At 39.4% G+C, this 19730-nt stretch overlaps 1 protein-coding gene and 1 long non-coding RNA gene across 6 annotated transcripts in view; one reads left to right on the forward strand and one right to left on the reverse strand.

Moving 5' to 3' along the window:
- Positions 1-17142, reverse strand: part of E2F7 (E2F transcription factor 7) — a 33616-nt gene extending 16474 nt beyond the window's left edge. Inside the window, exons 1-8 of one of the 3 annotated variants that reach the window (XM_039838899.1) lie at positions 16931-17142; positions 16143-16235; positions 11303-11578; positions 8826-8991; positions 3989-4279; positions 2398-2556; positions 817-951; positions 292-357 (exon numbers count right to left, since the gene is read on the reverse strand). In XM_039838899.1, the coding sequence (XP_039694833.1) occupies positions 292-357; positions 817-951; positions 2398-2556; positions 3989-4279; positions 8826-8991; positions 11303-11578; positions 16143-16235 (1186 nt within the window). In that variant the 5' untranslated portion in view covers positions 16931-17142. Of the gene's footprint in view, positions 1-291; positions 358-816; positions 952-2397; positions 2557-3988; positions 4280-8825; positions 8992-11302; positions 11579-16142; positions 16236-16501; positions 16869-16930 lie in introns of those variants that run through there. The other 2 variants (XM_039838900.1, XM_039838901.1) reach the window with 2 other exon arrangements.
- Positions 17143-17172: 30 nt separating this feature from the next.
- Positions 17173-19730, forward strand: part of LOC120583369 (uncharacterized) — a 29263-nt gene continuing 26705 nt past the window's right edge. For all 3 annotated transcript variants that reach the window (XR_005647782.1, XR_005647783.1, XR_005647781.1), the window contains exons 1-2: positions 17173-17424; positions 18242-18309. This is a non-coding gene — a long non-coding RNA (uncharacterized LOC120583369). The remainder of the gene's footprint in view (positions 17425-18241; positions 18310-19730) is intronic.

The following is a 19730-nucleotide window of genomic DNA, read 5'->3' on the forward strand; positions in this document are numbered from 1 at the left end:
GCGGCATTCAGTGTAGGAACTGTGTACAGTCCACATTCAGTAAGTACTTGCTGGGTTGAATTAGTTGTACTAGATTTTAAGTGGTTTCATCTAGATCCTAAGTGAATAATATGTTACAATGAGATAGAGAGCTGTATCTTTTACAACTTGGGTTAAATGGCAGGAATTTATACCACTAACACCAAAACTGGAAGGGTAATTTAAAAATTAATGGCTTTTTTTCCAGGAAGCCTAGTTATATGTTAAGTGGCTGGTACAGTAGGATCCAGTTCCCGATTGCTCAGATATTACCTGTGAAGTAAGTAGAAGATAATAGCCTCTTTTGTTCTAGTTTCGTAAAATTATGGCATTTGTAACCTTTTAAATAAATTACAAAAAGGTGTTCATTATATCCATACTATATTTAGAAGCCATCTTACCACATATTAGTTTTGTGATAGTAATTGATATAATTTTTACATTATCTGGAATTTCAAAGAAAAACAATATTCTGCTAATGTAGACATAACCAGAGTTCATAAGAAGTGTCATTTTTAATCTTCAGTCCCAAGCTTCCAGGAAAAACTTTTAAAAAAATAAAAAATGCTAAAGAGCTCTTAGTATTTCCCTTCCTACTGTGTGTGAGCCAACCAGTGTATACCATTTGTAGACTAATGCTCATTGTGACAAAAGTGACATCACTGGTCTAATTTTTGAATGTGACTTAGATAATAAAAAAAATGAAAGAGATCAATTTCACTCTGTCCTAGATGTACGACTTGGAAAAGGAATAAGGAATTATAAACAAAATAGGTCCCTAACAAAACCATGTCTTACCACTGGAACCGAAGTCCACAGGCCCGATCCATTTGAAGGCTGGTTTACGGCCTCGCTCTTCTGTTACATGCACTTTCTTGATCAGAGCCAAGCTGGTCAGAACATTGGCTATGTCATAGAGGCGTCGTACCTTTGCTTGAAGATATAAAACATAATTATGGTCATGCTGCCTGTGACATCATTACATTTTAGTTTATGTGACAGGTCACTTTTTCTTGGCCACCATATAAACCTCGAGGGGGAGGCAGTGGGGTGGGATGAAATGACCAATGGCTCTGTCATGAAATCACCCAGGATTTATGTATCTGATGTATCTGAAGACAAATACTAAGGAAAGGTCAGTGTGTCCTTCCATTTCCACAACTTCACAACTTTTATAAGACAAGCAGGGAGTGCTGTGATTGCAAAAACACCTGAGGGAGGGAGACGGGCTGCAGTTAAAGGCTTAGTAAATGTAATTCTGATATGTGGCATGTCAAAAGCTTGCCCTGAGTTTCTCCCAGTAGGAGGTTGTGGCACCAGTGCTACTAGGCAGCTGGGCTGTGAAAATGACAGGGCTTCCCCAGAGCTTCCAGCAAAGCTGCACTCCTGGGCACACAAGGTGTTCAGGGCTCAAGGTTATGAAGTACAACTGTGCTGAAGACAGACAGTCCCTCATCTGAAATCTTGTCTTTCTAGCCACACAGAGGGGGAGAAGCAGAATGCGCAACTCTTGAGTCTTAAGAGGTTTTGGGAGACACATTTGAAAACGCATATGCTAAAGGAGAAATTTAAATTTAAATAGGCAGGATGATGCCCACAAAGTAATTTCTATTTAAAAAATCGATTTACAGGTAGGAAACCTACTTGACCTCAGGATTAAGATCAAACAAAGGAGCTTTATTGTCCACAAACAAGAAGTATTCACCTCAGATGCAATTTTCTTCCCAGTCCTAATAAAGTTGGGTTTTATTTAGTCATTTCTCCCACAGGGCGGCTATAATTCCAACTAGAAACAAATTTAAAAAGCTAGAGAATTCTGAGCTCATGGCTTCCCGGGGCTTGAAAGAGCTACCAGCAACCCAGGGCATTTGGCTCAGGACCTGTGCTTGACAAAAAAGGAAGATGCACTGAGTATGAAACTCGGAAACACTCTCCTTGTCCAGCATCCATGTCCCACTACCCTTACCCTACCCTGGTTATTCCTCTGGTTCTTACCTGTGGACAACTTTCATCTCCACCCATCAGAAGAATATGCAGGGGGCGAGGAAAAAAGGGGAAACAAGACTCAGACATTACATCTTGGATGCAGTGAGATGTAGAGAAATGCAAAGCATCTCACTCCCTCCCTTACCTGCACTTGTGAGATGGCATCTGGCTTCCACTCTCTACTCTAACTGCCTAGGCAAAGGCATCTGACAGAACCTTTAAAGGGAATTCTAGTATGTGACTAGCTTCTCTCACAGCACCAAGAATGTTTATGAGTGTAGGAAGGAATGCAATTTTCCAAAATGTTAATTCTTTTAATCTCACAGGCAGGAAATACCATCATATAAAATCCTACCCTTTTTGTGTTAGGTGAATTTAGGTGAAGATGCTTACTTTTAAATTTACTATGGTCTGGCGTATCTTGGCTTTCTTCTATCAGTATTTTGGCAGCCACATCAAGAGTAACAATCTTGGTTTTAGAGACAAGGAACAGCATGACAAACTTCTGACTCATGATTCTCAGAGACTTGTCTTTTCTACTGTTTGCAGATGCTACAAAGGGGACAAAACCAAAGCATAAAAACAGATAATTTACAACAAGAAAGACTGTACTTATATAGTTTGCCAGAACTATCTGACTCTACTAGTAGACAGAAAGATCATTTTTGTCACAGACAAAAGCCTTTTAGACACATGTTATAAAAATGGCTCATAGAGAAAACAGGTGAATTTTCTTATGGCTTATAAAATTACAGCAGGCAGAAAGTTTGAAATGATACATTAAACTCCTTAATGCTATATACTCATATTTCATGGAATAGAATCTACGAGGTATTTTTCCAAAACCAACTTTTCTACAGGATTAATGCAGAAGGAAAATAGGACAGGGTAGGGGTCAGGAACTGTTTTCAGAACATCAACTCTCTCCTCAAAGGCAAAGGCTCCATTTTTATTTCTGTGCTCACAATACAGGCTGTTGTCCTTCTACTATGATTCACTTTATTGTGCTTCACAGATGTTGTTTTTATAAATTGAAGGCTAGACCCTCCATGAACAAAAAGATTATGACTCACTTTATTGCAATACTTGCTTCATCGTGGTGGTCTGGAACCGAACCCAGAGTATCTCTGAGGTATGTCTGTATCTAGAATATACCCTGAACATAGTAGGTGCCCGCCTCTTCCATTTCTTTTCAGAAATAAGTGAAGAAATAAATTATAAATTAATAGGAGACACTGATGAGATGTGTGTTGCTATAGATGGCCGGCAAACCATCCCTGACAGATGGCTGTTTCCTCTGGTTATTAGGATAAGAACTAGCTCATGAGGTGGAATGAAAAGGCATGAGGGAAGTAAATCGCATGAAAACCAGGCTTACCTTTCCATTCCTATTTCTTTTGTTTGCAAGTGAAATGTGAGTGATACTTGCACTTTATCATCTTAGCAAGAGGGAGCAGGGTGAGAACAGTAAAGATCGATGGTTAAAATAGGAAGAGGATAAATACCAGTCCAGAGGGGAAGAACAACATAGATATATGTAAAAAAAAATTCTGCATCAAATGAGAACAGGAGTTGTCTCTCTAATCAACATTTCTGCGAATGGGGTTCTTTTCTAAGTAATCTACAGAAATATGTAATTTAAAAAATCAAATTCATTGTAACAATAACTTCTTTCAAAGTAAATTTTTCTTAGCTCACAAATAGAAATCAGCATGGAGCTGTCAATCTGAAATGGGAGCTGTTAGCGATCCATGGTCCAAACACACCAAACAGCAAGTGAACCGCCACCAGACAAGCTTCCAGTGAGGTTGGGTGGGCAGCCCAGTTGGGGAGCCATCTGTCTCCCTTTCTTCAGTAGAGAGAATGAGAGGACACCTCCCTCCAGGGCTGTCAATCTGGCATTTCTCATCTTAGCAGTGATTCTCTTCAGAAGAGACCATCACTCTCTCTATGCTTATTACTCATGTGGTTACGATGGACTCACAAGAGGGATAGTCGGGCTCAGAGAAATCCAGTAACTGCTGATCTTGAGGATCTGGATAGCCATCTTTTTTAGGTTCTCCAAATTTATAATCCATTAGATCTAGCTCTTTCTGTTGGAGGTGTGCCATCTGCTCTTCATATTTCTGCTCCTCTCCCAGTCTCTGGAGGTTCCTCAGGGTTTTTGGCAGGCTGTGCCGTCCATGCCAGCCATACTGATTCTTGGCCACCCGGCTGACCAGATGCAGCGACTCCAGCACATTTACAATGTCATAAATACGTCTCCTTTCAACACCTGTTTGAAAAACAGAAGCCAACCATCATCATGCGGACATTTTTGAGTATAAATTCCTTGAGGGCCTGGGCCATGTCTGTGAACTAGTTTGCATGACGCCCAGCGTAATGCCCAGCAACTGTAGATGCTCCACAAATTCAACGTGTAAGGATGCAAGTGACAGAAATTATTTTTCTTTCCTTTTCTTGGGATCTAACCCTCAATAAGATTTAGGATAAAACAGCCACCTAGATATAGATGATGGTTCTATCTGTATTACATATAGTAAAAGTATGTTTTTTCTTTAGACCTGTTAGTCAAATCATACCAACATTTCAGCATGTTAAAACGGGTGGGACTGAGCAACACAAGTACTATGCCTAGTGGACACGATGAATGCTTGTGACTTGTATTCCTAATCATGCAGATTATAAAATAAATTGTGTCTAATAACTGATACCCTGTTTAGACAATACTATCCTTTCCTGGAGTTCAAATGATGTGAAAGAATTATCCTGTTAACTTTCTTAATAGTCCAGTAAGGAAAACAGTAAATATTTTGTTTCCTATTTTGGACTGGAAACTTGGGATTGAAGAGCTCAGGCACCCTTCTCAAGTTGCTGGAGGAAGCTATAGCCAGGGTTGGAACAACATGAGGATCCTTTTACTCATCACGGCTATTGACAACTCTCCCTGTGCTCTCATTCACCGTATCCTGCCAAACGACCCGACGGTGACGCACAGAGACTTCATGGACAGTACGGATAGGTCATCAAGGTCACTCATTCCCTACCCCCTTTCCCAACACTCCCTAAATAGCTAAGATTATGAGCTGTCTATTGAATTTACCAAAAACATTTATGGTGGTTAAGCATGGAAACTTTGGGGTCACTGCCTGGATTGGAATCCTTGTGTTGTTCCTTACAAATCGGAGATCCTGGGAAGTTGTTTAACCTGTCTGTGCTTTAGTATTTATCTCATAAAATGCGAGGATTAAATGCAACCATAAATGTAAAGCGTCTCCAGTAGATGTTAACTTTATCTACTGTTTGCATATTATGGTGCAAATATTTCCTGTATGGCACTGGGGATACCTAACCTCCCTGTTAGCATAAGAAGTCACTGTAGAAAAGGTCACTTTAAAAAATCTGTCTGTGACTCACTCTGTTGTATAACAGGTCATTAGGCTTTTGGAACCTACGGGCTCCCTTTGCTCTCATCTAAGTATCCATAACAGAAGGCTCTATAGGCATCTCCTAGAAAACCAGCTCAGCTACAAAGACGTCCTCTTCCTGTTTGCTTGCCAGGAGCTGTTGTATAATCTGGGCAGACTCAGCAAATGTAGCTTTTAGCCCTTCAAAGATTTAACAGAAGTAGACCAAATTACAATGAGAACTCGGGAGCTGAGAGGAAGTTCTCTCACATGAATGAAGAGGCATTTCAGTCAATCAGAACATTTCAGTTCATGACCCTGAAAGGCTCTTCACCCTGTGAAGCTCCAGCTTTGGTGCCAGATGCCTGCCAGAAGATGCTGGCAGGGGCAGGCGGAGCAGCCCTTTGTCTAGATCCGCCCGGTTCCTTATTCCAGTCTGTTTTCAGATATTAACAAGTCTTGTTTAGAGTATAACATTCTATAAACCTTCCCATCAGAAATGTCATGTGAATGCAACTGAGACACCCCAGGGCCAGCCATATGCCTGGCTGTTTTGTTATTCCGTATTAGATGCAAGCTGTTAAGTCTCCATCTAGTGGCTAGACATCCCAAGAAGGGAGAATAAAGGAAGATTTTAACAACTTGGAGAGTAAGAAGATGCTTATTATGTACAGTAAGTGTTTAGTAGGTGGTGCTGGCAAAAGCCAACGTGCAGCTACTTGCCTGCATAATCACTCACCTTTTCAATCTGGACTGAGTTTAAGTGTCCACTGGCTGATACACTAAAAAGTTCCATTTCACAGGTCTGAAGATGTGCAGGTTACTCTGGCCCCTGCTCTGTCAGAAAAGTTTTCCTTGGCACAAAGCCTTCATTTTCTTTTGTATCGAGGCAATCCTACTAATCCTATTCATGGCATTAGACATGCCTTTGAGGATTTACCAGTTGTTACCACGCTTCCTTTAGTTTCCATGGAGCTTATCAAGAACATCTCTCAGACCAGTAAAATAGTTTCTTAGGCTGTGCTATTTTCCACTACTTAAAGTCATTCCCAGTTCTTTAACTTTTTTTGGAGTCCAAGTTTGGAAATACTTTTTTTTTATTGTGGTAAAATATCCATAACATAAAATTGACCATTTTAACCATTTTTAAGTATATAGTTCAGTGACCTTAAGTACATTGTTATGCAACCATCACCACCATCCATTTCCAGAACTCTTATTTTCTCCAACTGAACTCTGCATCCATAAAACACCAACTCCCCATTCCTCCCTCCCCCAGCCCTGACAACCTCGATTCTACTTTCTGTCTCTATGAATTTCACTACTCAAGATATCTCATATACATGGAATCATATAGTAATTTTCCTCTTATGTCTGGCTTATTTCAGTTAGCATATCTTCGGAGTTCATCCACGTTGTACCATGTGTCAGAATTTCTTTCCTTTTAAAGAGTGAATAATAGTTTTTTGTATGTATATATCACATTTTGTTTATCCATTCATCTGTTGATGGATACTCGGGTTGTTTCTACCTTCTAACTTCTTACCTATAATATCCACGTCAAATATACATAGGACCAGAATCTGGAAAATACTGCAATTTGAATGCTCTGCACATCTTTGTTAAAATATGGTCTTATAGCTTGTGACCCAGATGTAGCGAGGAGTTTACGCTCAACTCGAAGAGATGGTCACCAGTGAAATAACTTCCAGGAATGGACCTCATTTTTTACCTCACATGAAAAGAGATGGCAAGTTCATTTGGTAAATGATTACAAGCTGTTGCAAAAAACTCTGGAGTCTGCTCCGGGCAGTTATAACATGTAGATCTGCAGAATGATCTGTAGCCCATGTAATAAGAATAGGAGTCCACTTTTCTGTCCTCCTTGGGACCTGTTACACAGCCTTCCAAAATCTAATGTTTTGTATTCTGCATTGACCTCAATGCAAGCTCCCTTGATGGAAATGGGTATAGGGAGGAAGCTGGATGCTTGAACCCCAATGCGAAGGACACTGCATGATTTGTCATTTTACCCTCATCCTCTGTAATACTAGTTTCCAGGATGCCGTGTCTCAATGGGTTTATACCAAGCCTATATTCACCTGAGTCACTTTCCCCTTCTTGTTTCATTGCCACTGATGCCAAATACTGTATTCCATTCTAGGTTTCAAAAAAGGCTCTCCAATTAAAGCACTCTACTTCCTTTTCCTAATTGCAGAGGCTGAAGGACAGCTTAGGGAAGGAGGAGATATCTAGTAAGAGCTGAGCAGAAACTGTTCCACCAGTCCCTGAGCTAGGCATGTTATCGACATTATCCTAACTTTGCTAATTTTCTGCAAGGCAGGTGCTGTGATCCCTATGTTATAGATGAGAAAAGGTTAATTAACTTTTTAAAGCTCTCAAAGTCTGTAAATTGGAGACCTGGGCTTCAAATCCAGCCCTATCTGACTCAAAGCTCAGCTTATGGTCTTCCCATCATAACTCATTGTCTCCTCAATATCTGTTTCCAGCAAATAAAATTATTTTAGCCATCAGTTTGAATAATTCACATCTACTGCAGCATATTTCTCTGGGCTGTGGAAATAGAACTTAAAAAGCAAACTAAAAATATAATCTATCATAAAACCTATTTAGCTGGTTTCATTGGGACAGTTTTATTTTTCTTCCTTTTTTTTTATTGCCTGTATGTAAAACCTCCTTATTTCTTAAGGAGACACCTCATACCCTCAAATCTTTGTGGTCTCTGCTAATTTAATGATTGTCAACATTATGTTCATCCTGAAACCAACTGCAATCCATGACCACTAGGGGTCTCTATTCTGAAGCCGCTGTATATGTATTTATAGAACATACACCATTGCACGTTATACACACTCATGCCATGTGAACACATGTATTCCTCTTTGTTATAAGGTTTAGCTGTTTGAGTTATGTCCACATGTGCTTCTTCTAGTTTGGAGAGTTGCTGTGAATAGCACAGCATAGGGCTTCAATCATAATGCTCTTGCTCTCAAATCTTGCTTTATAATAGGTATAACACCAGTTCTGAACCTTAGAAGCATTATTAAAAATAAACAAGATATTTATAAATATTTTTTTGAGACTGTCTGAAATAAGATGAACTGAAAATGATATTACTTTGTAATGTGAGTCTTTTGTAAAAATATTTCTTAAGGTTAAGAAAACCAAATTTTTGTTTGACCCTCAGGCCTAAAAGGCTCTCTAGAATCCTATGCATAATGATGGGCAACTTGATAATGGCAGAAGAAAGTTCTACTTGCTCTTCTGTCCTCACTCTTTTGGAGGGCTCATTCTTTACTTAATAAAAGAGGCTATCTGAAGCCAGCCTGCCCAAGAAAATGAGTTTCCCGCTATAACTGGAGACAGGCCTCCAGGTAACCTGATGATACATACCAAGACTGACAGCAACTTCGTCTAGGGAGATGGTAGTTTTTTCAGTTGACAAGGGATAACTTGGATAGCGAGCTAGAAACTTCTGGCACAGGAGTCCTAAACTCTTCTGTTTTCTGCTTGGCCTTTGCTTTTCAAAATCATCCACAGCGCTGTCCCCAACATCAAGCTACAGAGGGCAGACAGAAGGGAGGGGCGAGATGTCACAGTTAACATCCTAATGGAGAAACTGCAATGGCCAGTACTGGTAAGTTTGGGGACATCCTACTCCATACCATCTTAGATGTTAGTTAAAATACATTTACTAATCTAATTTATTTTATTAATATTTTACCTATTGCTTTCTCTGGACTTTTTCCTCCTTTGCAATTTGAAGCTGAGTCTACTGGCTAAGAGCTTAAACAATGAACACACAGTCATTTATAGGCTGCTACACTCTTGCTAATAACGTGTTTATTGGATAGTAGATCAGCATCACCAGGAGTTTGTTAGAGATGTAGAATCTCGGGACTCATATGAGACCTGATCTATTAGCATCCGTCTATTCATAAGATCCTGGGTGATTTCTATTGACATGAAATTTGAGATGCACTGGTCTCCGCTGTGTCATCAAACTGCCTTATTTTTTTTACAATTGACCGAATGTTAATGAAACTAAACAAGGGCAGCCAAATCTTATTCTTCCTTATTCTTTCTTATAGTAAGTACATTAAACTAGTGTCCTTTTCCCATCAATTCAATTCAAGTCTCAAGAAAGTAAAAGGTTTTTCAATGAAAATGTTCAAGGAGAAAAATGATATGATGATCTCAATAGCCTCAGAAAAAGCATTTAATAAATTTAACATCCATTCATGATTTTCAAAAAATGCCCTTAGAAGACCAGAAATGAGTAACTTTAAATAAAGAGTATCCAATAAAAACTCAACCACAAACGTCCGTCTTAATGGTAAAACCTTGGAAGCATTCCCTTAAAATCAGGAAAATGATAAAGATGCCCCTCTTCTGTGTCATATTGGAGATGCTGGCCAGTACATGAGGACAAAAGAAGCAGAGACACAGGAGTTGGAAAGGAAGAAATAAGCAAAACCTTCATTCTGCAGAAGACATGACTGTTTACATAAAAAATTCAAAAGAATCTCAGATTATTAAAAATAGCAAGAATGTTTAGTAAGGTAGCTGAAAAGACGACTATATTTTAAAAAGTCAGCTGCATTGCTATATAATAGTAACAGAAAATGAGTTGAAAAGATATAATTTATACTAGTAATAAAAATGATAAGATTTTTAGGAACAAATCCTGCAAATAAATATTTGCATAAAATATTAAAATTTTTATCTCAGGAAATATACTTAAAACTTAGAAAAATATACTATCTTTATGAATAGGAGGATTCAGTAGCATAAAGAGGTTAATTCTCAAATAATCTACATGCAGTACAGTCACAGACTCTATCAACAATGTTATACAAGGACTTACTGTACATAATTAATATTCATTCATGTTCTTGTGCGTGGCTGTAGTTCTCTCATTTTCATTGCTGTATGCTAATCCACTGCATGAATATACCACAATTTATTTATTCGGTTTCCCATTTATAATGATTTGTGTTGTTTCCAGTTTGGGCTATTAGGAACTATATTTCTATGATATTCTTGTTCACATCTCCTGATGTACAGAAACAGGAGTATCTCTAGGGCAGTGGCTCTCGAAGTGTGATCTGATTTGTATTCAGTTACATGAAAGAATCTGTTAGTTTTACCACTGCAATAAACTGTACAGCAGATTCAAGTCATTCTATTCTATTAATTTCGAACTGTAATTTTGGACATCTTTTTCTCTTCTTTCTTCCCAATTATTCATTTTGGTAATTTTTATAAATTAAAAAATCCACCAAAATAAGGAGAAATAGAAGAGAAATGACATTCAAATCTGTGAGTAACTTTTCCTTACCAAGTCTGGGAAAAAGTTTGACGGGAGAGTGAAAATATTGATCACTGATTTTTTTTAAAAAAGTATAGATATGCTGCTTATTAAATAGCTCTGGCTCCCCACAGGACACTTAATTTAAAGATGACTTAACTTTAAAGTCCCAAATCAACAAACCGAACATACATGAGAATAATGAAATCTCCCAAGTCAAAAATATTTGAATTAATATTACTCTTAAAATTGGAGCAGAATTAAACTCACAGCAGTATTTTAAAAAATCCAAATTCCCTCATTAAATCAAAGTTATTAAATATCCTTGCTTCAAAAATTTGTTTTTAAATGTGTACTGGTCAGTATCATAAAGAGAAGAAAGCATTCATTATGAAAAATGAGATACAGAGAATTTCATTTCAGCTATATATAAAAAGATATTATGTTTAATACTGCTTTGGCTCAATAGTAGCTGAAATACTGATAATTTTATGATTTTTTAATAATCAAGTAAACATTTTAAATTCTATAAGAGCCCTTGGGAATACAGCCTGTTTACCTGCAGAGAGTCTGTAAACACATTATCCTTGTTCTCAATGGGTCTGAAAAGTCCCTTTTTCTTCTCCCGGTCTCTTATGTCTGGGCTGGCAGCACTAATGAGCATCTTCAGGTTAGCTGTGGGCGTCCATGGTTCTGCCTGCTGTCTGTCTACAAGCTTTACTGGAGTATTAGGATTCCTTTCCGGAGTGAAGATTTTTTGCTTCGATAAGTCAATCGGTTCATTTTTTATTGGAGTCTTTGGGGCCATCCTTGATGGGTCAACAAATATATTTTCCTATTTTAAAAAAGAGAACTTTTAGCAAGGAGAAAGGGCAGCCATCAGCTGATACTTTGTTCCCAGCATGAAAATACAAACAGACCATATGTTCAGGGCTGAAAAATATTAGGATAGGACTAATGAAAACAGACAGTAGGATTCATGGGAATCAAGGAGAGGCTCCAGTGAGAAGCTAATTGTAATCTGCTACTCCTTTTATGCACATTTTCATGGCACCTCTGTGAAAAAGTCATGAGTGTATATGTTATTGGTGGATGCTTTTAATAGTTGAGGATGAGAAGGGCAATATGAGTTGAGTCCACATTCTCCTAAGTGCCATATTTTTAAAAATATTATTTGCAAGTTTGCCCTAACTAGTAAAGAGCAATTATGCTTTTGTAGTTCAGTGTTCAGCAGTGCTAATATAGTAATTAGCAGGACCAATTAACGGAAGTGCATCCAACAAAATGCCACGTTTCAAGCGAACCTGGAGAGCTGTCTGTCATTCACACAGATCAGTGTTTCTTAAACCAACCATGGAGAAGGACCAGAGTGTTTTATTTTCTAAACCCCGCACACTGATATGTGGTGCAACCTCCACTCCATATGACTGTCCACCAGAGTTTGCCAATCAAACTAATCTATAGCCTGTTAAACAAGATACCACTGATCACAGGCTTAGATGTCATGGGGGCAACATCAAATTGTCATACAAATTTCTAAGTGCTTAACTCTCAAGTTCTATTCATTTTTTGCAGCTTGGTAAGTTTGTAGGGTAGAACCGGCCCCCACATCACACTTTGAGTAGAATGTCTTAGATAATTATAAGATTAATGATGGGTCCATTATGTCCATTAGGCCGTTGTGAAACAGGACTAGGTACAGAGAATCCACATTTGGAAATACCAAGTAATTTAAACAAATTTCTTTCCCCTAAAACCCGTTTTTGGCATTCAGGAACAGAAAGATTCTGCTCTTCCTGTAGCTGAATTCACCTCCAGGCAATTGTGTCTTATCTTATTATGAAGGTGGGTGAGTTAAATATTTGTCATTCCCTTTCTTGTACATGTATCACTCTGTAGCTACTGCATGCTTAGATTTTGGCTGAGCAGTGGTTTAAAAAAGTGCTTTCTTAGGAGCATCTTGTTCAGAGGGAAAAGGTTATTTAGGAGAAACTGGAGTTTTGTTAGTAGGCCAGCTCTTACTCTTACTCCTTGGACTAGCAGAAGCTGCCAGGTAGCCATGCTTAGGTTCTGTCCTAGTGTAACAGGAAGGAAGCGGGTGGGGATGAGAGTGACGGTTTCTCACGCCACAGCAGCAGTAAGCACCCAGCCCGAGGCACTGCATCTACCAACATCTCTTAACAAGTTCCTACTAGTACAGTGCTGATGAAGTCTTCTACAAGGGAACTCTTCAGGGAAAGTACTGAGTGTTTACTATGTGCCATGCCATATGTCATGTACTTTACATATATTAACTCATGTAATCCTGTGACGTAGGTACTATTATTTTTCCAGTCTACAGATGAGGAAACTGAGGCACAGAGAGGTTAAATAACTTGCTGGAGGTCACATACAAATCTCATTCTTGCCATACAAGAAACAGCCGAAAGCAGGAGTTTCTGAAATTCTGCATCCAGAAATAAGCCTATCTTGGGTGTGAATTGGACCGAAGTTATTTATCTATTTTTTTACAGCTTCAACATAAAGTATCCAGCAGGCCCCACTAGCATCTATGGAGAGGCAGTATGGGTAAGCAGTTCTGCATGCAAACTCTCAGGCCAGTTTATTTGGCTCCGCTGCTTATCAGCAGTGTAAGGGAAGGCAAGTTCCTTCTCCACACTAGGTTGTCATTCTTTCAACTGAACATAAAGTCCATAAAAATACCAACCACAGGATTATGAGACTAGTTCCTGGCATACAGTAAGCATGCATTAAAACTTAGCTATTATCTTTTCTCCTATCCCATTCTTTATTACCATTCATCCTGATGCTCAGAGGTAATATATTTAACTTCCTGGGTGTAAGTCTTGTCTCATTAACAAGACTGTGCACTTCTGGAGGTCAGGGAGCAAATTCCACATGTCTCGTTACTTACAATTTTTGGCACAATGCCTTGCTTCTTATAGGTGCTCAGAGAACACTGGGCCTTGATTATCTAGTTATTAGAAAAGGTATCCACATAGTAGAGGCTGTGGCCCAGGTTTCTCTACCTTCCATGCTACCTGCAGTCATAGGAATGATGCGCTCCTACTTTTTTTCTGATGAGGAGCAGTTCAGATGGATTATTTCCTCCAAAACTTAGATATATTTTCACTAGAGTTTAATAAAGAAGCGCCTTCACTTATGATGAAGTTATATCCCAAAAAACCAACTATAAGTAAATCAAAAATGCATTTAATATTCCTAACCTACTGGAATATCATAGCTTAGCTTACCTATCTATACATGCTCAGAACACTTGCATTAACGGGACATAACCCCATTGTAAGTTGAGTGGCATTTTTAATTGCCTTCCTCTTCTTACCAGCAGGAGACACAGATGGGCATATTGTAGACATGATGAAATGTGAAAACATGAAACAATATCCAAAAAGGCTGGAACACAGTACACTATAGACTCTCCATAAATTTATTTCTTTCTCCTCTGTTCTGAGGGGGTTACTTTGCTCCCATTCCTATTATAGCACTTACCAAATCATAGTACAGTTGGTTAGTTGTTTTATATCTGAGTCCCTGAAAGTCTCTCAGGTAACTGAGGGCAGGGTTTGCATCTTTGGGCTATCAGTTTTGAGTACAGTGTAAAGAGTACGTGTCACTAGGTGCTTTACACAAATCCAAAGGGGGAGGTGCGATTTATCAGCTCCAATTTACAGAAGAAAGAAACAAGCTTAATGAGGTTAGGAGGTTTATTAAACTAAACCACTGTACCCCAGCACGAGGAACATAAATATTTGTTGAAAGACTAAATAAATATATCTGTTTGAGGTTACGTAGGTAATAAATGGCCCAACAGGAAATCAAATCTACAGATGGCTCTAACTCTAAATCCCATGTTCTCACCATCCCTAAAAAATCCCCCTTTCTTTACTTCACAGCAATACGAAGAGAGAGAAAAAAGCCCCTCCTAGTATCTGGGCAGAAACACTGTTCTCATCCCTTGACTTCTCTTTGAGAGGTGAAGTAATTACTGCTCAGACATTCCATTTCAAACATTTTAACCATTTTCCCAGTCTCTTTTGAGTCACTTGAGTTTTCCTCCTTGCCCATTAGAATGTGAAAGCTCATCTGGATATAGTACTTACTGACGCTAACTAGAGTAGAAGTGCCCTTGTTGAAAGCACTTGATAAAGTCATTGACCCGGAAGGAAAGAAGTGGACACTGACTTAGGCTTTATATAAATGTATACATATTCTTCCAAAGTTGTCTCTTCCAAATTACAAAGGAAAACAAAGTTTAGCTCTGAAACTCCCAAAATCCAAACTCTGAAAATATACTTTAAAATCTGCGTATTTCTACCTTCATATTGCTTAGGTAACTTTTTAAAGTCTTCTTTAAAACAATAATGCTTTGGTGTACTTCTTTTACTAATAAATTGAATGCTAGAGAAAAATGCTCCTACATGGAAAAATCATACAATTTCACACCTATCTAAAATTAATCACTGTAAAATATTTTTCAAAGACCCATATAACAGGTGCTTTACAAACAGGCAGTTTCACTGTTGATGCTAAATCTAAAGTTAAGATTGGGATCCTACAGTCCAAAGCCCAAGAAGTTGCTATGCTCAGATTTATATTCAAAGATTCTAAATCTGGGTTTGTTATATATATTTGCCTTGGCCAAAAAAGGTTTCATGTTTGCTACTAACAAGCTATTACACCTTTTCAGAAGGGCACCGGTTGGTGAGTATAACTGTGCTGACGTGGGTACAGGCATAGTTTAGATACTGCTATGCCCAGTTGGTAACATTTCTTGAGGATACCACCATGGTCTAATTCACAATTCTCAAGGGATGTAAAAAAGGAAGGATGACTCAGTGCAAACCCAAACCAGCAGTAGTACTGTAAAATATTTAAGGAGCATGTTGGTGGGTTCAGTCACTTATCTCCCTATCTGGGAGGCACAGGTAATAGTCTTGGGTGAATGAAATGGCCTCTAAGAGCTGATTAATGTGTAGTAAGAACATTTCACAGCATTTTAATAATCCAGCATTTGTAGCAAAAAGAGTCTATTTTCCTGGGAACTGAGGTTGAACATTCCTGCACAGCATTACATAATTCTATTTTTATTTACTACAAGTATTACGAACAAACTTTTGACTGGGCGTCCAGCATATCTTTGATTCATGTGAATCGGTTCCAACATTACATCTAATCTAGCCTCTTCCCACTGCACATTGACTTGAGAAAATCAATAATAATGGTTTGGATGTTTCCATTAAAAAAAAGTTTATTTCTATTATGTTTAAAAAGTTAATTAGGTTTATAAGACAAATACAAGTGGAATAATGGAACAGTTCATTGAATTAGACATCACCGTCCTAAATATGTTAGAGCTTAAAGTATTTAAGCGCACTTACCTTTTGTGCATTTTCCCCATCTTCAATTCCAAAATCTAGTCTGGGCTGCCTGGGGTTGATCAGGTCTTTTAGTGTTAAACAATTTACCTCCATCTGTAATGCACAATTACATTAAAAAATGATTTTACAATTGGATTTTTTTTCCCTACAACAAAAATATATATTTATTACTTGCTCGTGAACCTGAACTTCTCCTCCCTAAACTCATCCTGGGAATTTCCAGAAGCATAGCTGCAACTCTAAAAAGCACACGAACGAACACAACCCTTACTAATCACTGAAAACTCGGGAAGAAAACAAAACGACAAAAATAGTGACTTTTTTTTTAAATGAAAAGAAACAGAACATAATAAAGTTACCAGATCAAGTTGTAGGGCAAATTTGTCAGAAAGTACAGAGTCTCCTAGGTCAGTTAATTTTGGCGCAAAGAACTGGGAGGAATTCGGTTTTGGGGGAGTTTGAATCAGGGGAGAAGAAACCTGATCGCTAGACCAAACCCATTCGACGTTTAACGTAGCCCCTTCCCAGGCTTCCAAGCAGACCCCAAAGATAAACTCTTCCAGTGGACCCTCTAAATGGTGAGGAAGGGTAAATATCCTGTACTGCCTAGCTAGAAGAAGAGCTGGAGCCAGGACACCCCACGCGCTCCTGGTCCGGCGGCAGAAATTCCTCAATTCCCCGCCGGTCGGGGAGGGGAGGGGTGGCAGGCTGGCAGCCCGGGCGGGAGGGATCCCCTTTCCCCCCCAATTCCCGCCTGCCTGCCAGCGCTGTGGCCGCACGCTACTCACTCCCGCTCTGCATAGACTTCCTGCCTCTTTGGGGACCTCCGCGGCCTCACACCCGCGCGGGATCAAAGGGACGAGGCGATCAGCGGCCAGGCGGCGACATCGGGCGGGGAAAGCCAAGTGCGCAGACCCCGACTCCGAAAGCCCGGGGCTGGCGAGGACCCCGTGGCGCTCTGACAGCGCCAGCGTTCGGACACGCCGACCGCAACTGCAGCCCCAGATCGCAGTCCGGGCTAAACCACCTCTGGCGCCTTGAGACCGAATTTGAGAATCCACCAATCAGCGGCGGTCGGCGGGACGCCCCCGGCCAATCGCGTGGTGGCACAGCCCGGGCTCACCGCCCCTCGGAGTCTTGGCGCTCCTGGCCGCGCGTTTCGCCCGCAGCCGCCCAATTGTTGCCGCCTGGGTCCCCCTCCCCCTTCCGGGTACCTGGAAACCTCGGTCCTGGGAGCCAATTCCTGCTGAAGACGCGGGCCCGGCGGCCGCGGGAAGCCAAGGTGGGGGGCGGGCGGGGCGGCTGGAGGAGGAGGAGAAGGGCTCTTTTGTTATGCATAAAAGACCCGCTCAAGTCCCTTGGGCTTGCCGCGCGGGGAGACCGCGGGCACAGTCAGGGGTGGGGGAAGCAGATGGAGTTTGGAAAAACGATATACACATCCTGGATGCTGCTACCGCCACCTCCCGCCCCCCAGCAACCTGCGCAGAAGCCAAGTTGTCCAGGCTTGTTGGGGCAAACTTCCTAACGCCGAACGCTGGTGTGACACGTGAACCATGGTTACCACTTTGCTGCGAGCAGATGGCATGCCAGTTAGCCCTGGAAACTAGACTGCAAGCAGAACCAGATGTTTTGTTTTCTTTTGTTTTCGTTTCTTGCAAGTCCAGAAAAGTTTCTTGGTGGTGTTCTCATTTCAGACATCGCAATAATTAGAAAGAAAAAAAGCCTTATTAAATAATTCTTTGCAATATGGACTAGCATTCTGGGAAACAGTCGAGAAAATTTCTTCAACATTACTGATTTGTATTAAATGTTTCACTTCCTTCAACTCTAGTTTCTTATTTAAAATGCGAATATTAATAGAGACAGCTGTGTGTGTTTTAATAGATACAATCGTTTAGAACAGTTTTAAATTTACAGAAAAATTGAGAAGCTGGACAGAGTTCCTGTGTATTCGGCACTCCCTTTCACCTATTTATTAACGTTTTACATGTGTATAATACTTTTGTTAGAATTAACGAACCAATACTGATATATTATTCTTAACTAAAGTCATTATTCAGATTTCCTTAATTTTACCTAACGCCCTTTTTCTCTTCCAGGATGCCACATTCCACCTACACTTCATGTCTCCTTAGGCTCCTCTTGGCTGTGACAATTTCTCATACAGGTACTATCCTTGTTTTTGATGACCTTGAGAGTTTTGAAGAATATCGGTAAATCATTTTGCGGGATGTCCCGCTACTGGAATTTGAGACAGCCTTCTTTAAAGCATGTCTGTAGCCACTTTCCTCAAAACCGTACACTTGATAGCAAGCATATCATTCTTCTTATTATCCTTTCAGTACCAAGTGCTCCACTTTCCTCCCCTCAGCTCCCAAATATATATATATTTAAACAGTCTGCATAATTCAGAATGCTCAGTCAAGTCCTTCAGTTTGTACTCTGTTTAGATTGTTGATAAATACAGCCTAAAAACCACTGCCAAGTCACATGTTAAAAAGATGGAAAAATGTGGAAACCTTAAACATAAAGAAAACAATAGTAATAAAAATTTGACATTTTTATATTAGAAGTGATATTTTGAACTGAAATTTGTCCTGTAGGTAGAAGCATAAAGAGATAAGTATAAAGAATAAAATTGTAATTTATTAAATTTTACACTTATGTGGAAACGATTTTGATGAGGAATTTTTTTTTTTAAAGTGTATTAATTTACTGTGGCTGCTATAACAAATTACTACAAACTGGTTGGTTTAGAACAACAGAGAGTTGTTTTCTCACAGTTCTGAAGGCCAGAAGTCCAAAATCAAGCCCCCGACTCCTTGAGCTCTAGAGGAGAATCTGTTCTTTGCTTCTTCCAGCTCCTGATGGCTGTAAGCAGTCCTTGGTGTGATGGATTCCTGACTCAGATCTCTGAGATCTCTGTATCACTGGTCATATTGCCTCTTCCCCTTCTGTCTGTTAGATCACTCCTGTGTCTCTTATAAGGACACTTGTTATTGAATTTAGGTTCCACTCTTATAAGTGATTTCATTCCAAAATCTTTAACTTAATTATATCTGTAAAGACCTTTTTTCCAAATAAGGTGACATTCACAGGTTCCAGGGATTGGGACATGAATATGCTCTTTCTGAGATCACTATTAGGCCTTCTAGACCCACAGTCTAATGATTAAAAGTCCATTCATTTTTCTGATATTTCAAAATAATAGTGGTTGTTTCTTTGAGGTTAGGCAGCTTTATGTTACAGACCTTTTCCTAGCATTTTCAGAGTATTTTTTCTCTTTCAATTCAAGCGTAGCCACTATTGAAAACAAGAAAAACTGAATATGTAGCTTTAGACATTTGCAACTTCATTGATTATTTAAAGTAAGATTGATCTTATATTTGGAGGAAAACTGGATAATGAAATTCTGGTCAATTCTGAGACATTACTCCAACATTCTCATTTATATTGATGCTTTCAGTTTCCAGAATTTGTAAATAATCTGTCGATCTCTGTTATTCAGTTGATAACTGATGGTGGAAATCAGGTGGGGCATCGAATCCCTGCATTTGGCCTTTCTATGTGGCCTGATCTTTCTTACAG

Source organism: Pteropus medius, unplaced genomic scaffold, assembly GCF_902729225.1.
Source record: "Pteropus medius unplaced genomic scaffold, Ma_sr-lr_union100, whole genome shotgun sequence".
NCBI lineage: Eukaryota > Metazoa > Chordata > Mammalia > Chiroptera > Pteropodidae > Pteropus > Pteropus medius.